Source organism: Microtus ochrogaster, chromosome 1 (genome assembly GCF_000317375.1).
Source record: "Microtus ochrogaster isolate Prairie Vole_2 chromosome 1, MicOch1.0, whole genome shotgun sequence".
Lineage (NCBI taxonomy): Eukaryota > Metazoa > Chordata > Mammalia > Rodentia > Cricetidae > Microtus > Microtus ochrogaster.
This window is the reverse complement of record NC_022009.1, coordinates 46361072-46365551: the sequence shown is the minus strand read 5'-3', so window position 1 is coordinate 46365551 and position 4480 is coordinate 46361072. Positions and strand designations below refer to the sequence as shown.

General features: G+C 44.3%; 1 protein-coding gene across 1 annotated transcript in view; it reads left to right on the top strand.

Moving 5' to 3' along the window:
- Nucleotides 1–1755, top strand: part of Cinp (cyclin dependent kinase 2 interacting protein) — a 16635-nt gene extending 14880 nt beyond the window's left edge. Inside the window, exon 5 of the mRNA XM_005343563.2 lies at nucleotides 1342–1755. Within this exon, the coding sequence (XP_005343620.1) occupies nucleotides 1342–1544 (203 nt within the window). The 3' untranslated portion in view covers nucleotides 1545–1755. The remainder of the gene's footprint in view (nucleotides 1–1341) is intronic.
- Nucleotides 1756–4480: the final 2725 nt, after the last annotated feature.

The window sequence follows — 4480 nt, the reverse complement described above, 5'->3', positions numbered from 1 at the left end:
GAGTTCCAAGACAGCCAGAGCTATTATACAGAGAAACCCTGTCTTAAAAAAATATATATATAGACACAGATATATAGATATATATAATAAATATAAAAGTTACTACAGAAGTAGCAATGCAGATTCCTATAATGCCAGTAATGGAGACGCAAAAGCAGGAAACCTGTCAGTTCAAGGGCAAAATAAAGAAATAAATCAGCCATCAGCTAAGGATACGCCTCATAAAAGGAGACCATTGAGAAAGATGAAATTGAGCATGATGGTCTGTCCTAGTTAGGATTTCTACTGCTGTGATGAAGCACCATGACCAAAAGTGACTTGGAAAGAGAGGGTTTATTTGGCTTACATTTCCACATTCCCTGTTCATCATCAAGGGACATTAGGACAGGAACTCAACGGGGGCAGAAACCTGGAGGCAGGAACTAGCACAGACGCCATAGAGGAGTGCTGCCTAATGGCTTCCTGTCCATGGCTTGCTCAGCCTGCCATTTTAAAGAACCCATATCACCACCCAGGGATGACATCATCCACAGTGGGCTGGGCCCTCCCCCATCAATCACTAAGGAAATGCCCCACTGGTCAACTTAATGGATATATTGTTTTATCTTGCCTACTTAAGGCACCTGATTGGTCTAATAAAAAGCTGAATGACCAATAGCAAGGGAGGAGGTATAGGTGGAACTTCCGGGCAGGGAGAATAAATAGGAAGAGTTTAGGCTTGAGGAAGAAAGAAAAGGAAATGCCAGGGACATGCCAGTGGCCAGCCAGCTAGACAGACACAGAAGCAGCAGGAAAGTAGGCATATAGAATGGAAGAGAGGTAAAATGTAAATGAATAGAAGCTGGTTACATTAAGTTAAAAGAGCTAGTGGGACAAGCCTGAGCTAAAGCCAAGCATTCACAATTAACAATAAGTTGTATGTGTCTTTATTTGGGAGCTGAATGGTGGCCCAAACAAAACTCCAATTACACTTGAGGGTTGTGTGGCCTTGTGTTTCTTACCAATTAACTACCCTCAACTGGCTTGGTCCTTCTTTATCCCAGTGCTGTTCTGATTTGTTTTGAGGAGAGTTTTATGTGCTGAGGATGATCTTGTATTTTTCGTCCTTCCTTCTGCCTCCAGTCTGTGCTCAACTCCATATGCTGGGATTGCAAGTATTCACCACTACGCCCAATGTATGGGGTGTCAGGGATTGAACCTAGGGCTTCACGCATGTTGGTGCTCTACCAGATGAGTCATTTGGCCAGCTCTGACTCTGGCTTTTAACCAGAAGCCTGTGAAAGCATGGCTTGAGTCTAGGAGAGTGCATTCTCATGCATCACGGTACCTGGTCTGTTGCAGATGAGGTCTCCCACCGGCTCTCCAATGCATACAAGAAGGAGCTCCTCCTGAAGCACACCATTGGTGCTGAGCTGGCCCACACTGTGGACCGCAACCTCATCCTGACCTACCTATCCATATGGCTCCACCAGCCGTACATAGAGAGCGACAGCAAGCTGCAGCTGGAGAGCATGCTCCTGGAAACAGGGCACCGGGCCCTGTAACTCACCTGTCACCTTACCTGTGACCTCAGCCTCAGGGCTCAGACCACTGGCTGGACAGTCACTAGGGTGGGAACTGTTGGCCCGAGGGCCAGCCACTGTAGCCTCTCCAGACACAAAAGCACTTATGCAGCCGTCCTCCCCTTCTGCCCTGTCCCAGATCATCATGTGACCATCATGGAGTGAAATAAATAAGAAGAGTGGCTGAGGGCCTCATTTTGTAAACTGAGTATACTTTACATATTACACCTCTATAGAAAACCCAAGTTTCCTATTTTTACTTTGTGCCTATTCCACCTTTTTTGTGTTTGTTTGTTTTTTGCTTTTTCTAGACAGAGTTTCTCTGTGGTTTTGGAGCCTGTCCTGGAACTAGCTCTGTAGACCAGGCTGGTTTCAAACTCAAAGAGATCCGCCTACCTCTGCCTCCCGAGTGCTGGGATTAAAGGCGTGAGCCACCACCGCCCAGCATGTTTGGTTGGTTTTTGTGGTACTGGATATCAACCCAGATTTCACACAAGCTGGATTGTTTAACCACTGTACCATATCTCCAACCCTGGACTTAAAATTTGAAGAGAATGTTTTAGTTCTGTAATTATAAGTAAAATCCCATAAATATTTAAGGTTTAAAAATCTTGTCACTTTTTAAGATTTTACTTTTACTGTGTCTGTGCTGCATGTACAGAAGACCAGGGCAGCCACAAACAGGCATGGGATCCTTGGAGCCACACACTTGACCTCGTTGTTAGGAACCAAACTCGAGTCCTCTGGGAGACCAGTTCATGCTCACCTATGGCTGAAGTGATATATATTAAATATATTCTATAATATATATTAATAAATATATTTTTAAATATATGATTTTTAGTCCTGTAGAGTTAACTAGTTTAGAATTTCATAGAAGTGAAAATCACTTACCAAAAATTGCTGCTGTTTGCATGAAATGATGGGCCAAGCCAGTAAAAATTCCAGTGATCGTGACTGTTTCTATCTGGGGCCTGGGTACTGTGTATCTGCTTAGCTTAATACCCACACAAGCCAGAGGAGGGTGTTGGAGCCTTTGGAGCTGGATCTTTTAAGCAGTTGTGAACTGTCCAGCTTGAACAAATGCTGGGACTCAAACTCAGCCCTTTCCAAGAGTAGTATGTACTCTCAGACGTTTTTTAAGGTATCCTCGGATAGAGAACTCATAATGACTTCAGAATCACTATACTCCTGCCTCCGCTCCCCAAATGCTGGGATTACGGACACACCATGCCCGGCTCTTGTGTATTCTTGGTAATTTGTTCCCCAGACACCCATTAGCAAGTTGTTCGAAAGAGCTAATGGAAAGATCAATACTGCCAAGGACAGGCAGAAACAAAGGAACTAAAGATAAACAAAATATTGATTTTTTGCATCAATACTGTATCGGAACAGAACAAGGATGTCATCAGAGGTCAGTGTAGCACGTCAAGGTGAACACAGTAGTGAGTCACACAAATATGTCCTCTACAATCTCAAATCCTGCCCAATTAACAGAGAAGGAAATAAGCTTGGGATTTACCTGAACTGGATTGAGAGGGTTTGAGGATGAATTCATGGTGAATACCTTGAGAAAAAGGGTGGCTGGTGCTGTCTTTTTAAAATTGCTATTATAAAGCATTTCCAGGAAAATCAGAAAGTATTGAAGATAATATAATAAATGTCCACATACTCCAAGTGCAGATTGATGATTTAGACAGTGGAGAAGCTCTGGGCTTTTGAGAAGTGGCCCAGTCCACAGGACACGGCTCCGCCTAAGCCACTTGGATGCCCCCAGTTCCTGCTAGGAAACCTGCCTGTTTATCCCTACGATATGCCCTGCGATCTATTGAGAGAACAGGAAGTATCTGGGGATGTTGCAAGGGCTGCAGGAACAGCAGTCATTCCTACGCACAGGACCTGCATGAGGAACAGCCATGATCCCCAGCTCTGACCTGCAGCATTATCTCAGTGTCCTGGTCTCTCCTAAGTGCCAGGGAAGAGAAGAGGACAGCTGAGCACCAATGCTCCTGTCTAATGTGGACAAATTACTTTGGCCCACAGTATAGCCATGGACACCCTTACAAAGAAATCCTGAGATTTCTTTACAGCTGGGACATCAAAATGCCAGTAAATCATGCTATCACAAAAGCCTTTTCCTCATCAAGAAAATCCAAGTAGATAGAGCTTGGCATCCCAACCCTGCAGAATTAAGAGGATCCTAAGTTCAAGACCAACCTGACTTATATAGCAAGACCCAGTCTTAAGGGTAAAAAAAAGTGGTGAACATAAAAAACCTAAGTGGTGGGTTGGTGAGATGGTTAAGTAGTTATAGGTACTTGGTTTGCAAGTCTGGCAACCTGAGTTCCAGCCCTGGAATCCATATAAAGGATGGACTGGAAGGAAGCTGGACATGGTGGTGCATGCCTTTGATCCCACCACTCAAAAGGAAGGGGCAGGTGGATCTCTGAGTTTGAAGCCAGTCTAGTCTAGGTAGTGTGTTGGGGAATATTATTATCAGGTGTGTTAACTTTGTAACGCTACATCTAATTAACTGTGAAGCTGTGATTCTTTGCCTATCATAAAACACCTGCTTGTCTAAGAGCGGAATAGCCAATAGCAAGCAGGAACAAGGATAGGTGGGGCTGGCAGGCAGAGTATAGATAGGAGAAATCTCGGAAGAATGAGAGGCGAGGAGGACGCCAGGGCCAGTCGCCCAGCTACACAGCAAGCCACAGAGAATGAGGTAAAGAATGGAATACAGAAATAGGGAAAGATAAAAGTACAGAGGCAAAAGATAGTTGGGATAATTTAAGAAACAAGCCAAGCTAAGGCCAGGCATTCATAACTAAGAATAAGCCTCTGCGTGAGATTTATCTGGGAGCTGGGTGGTGCCCCTCCCCAAAAAAACCAGAAAAATAAAATGTCACACAATGTTA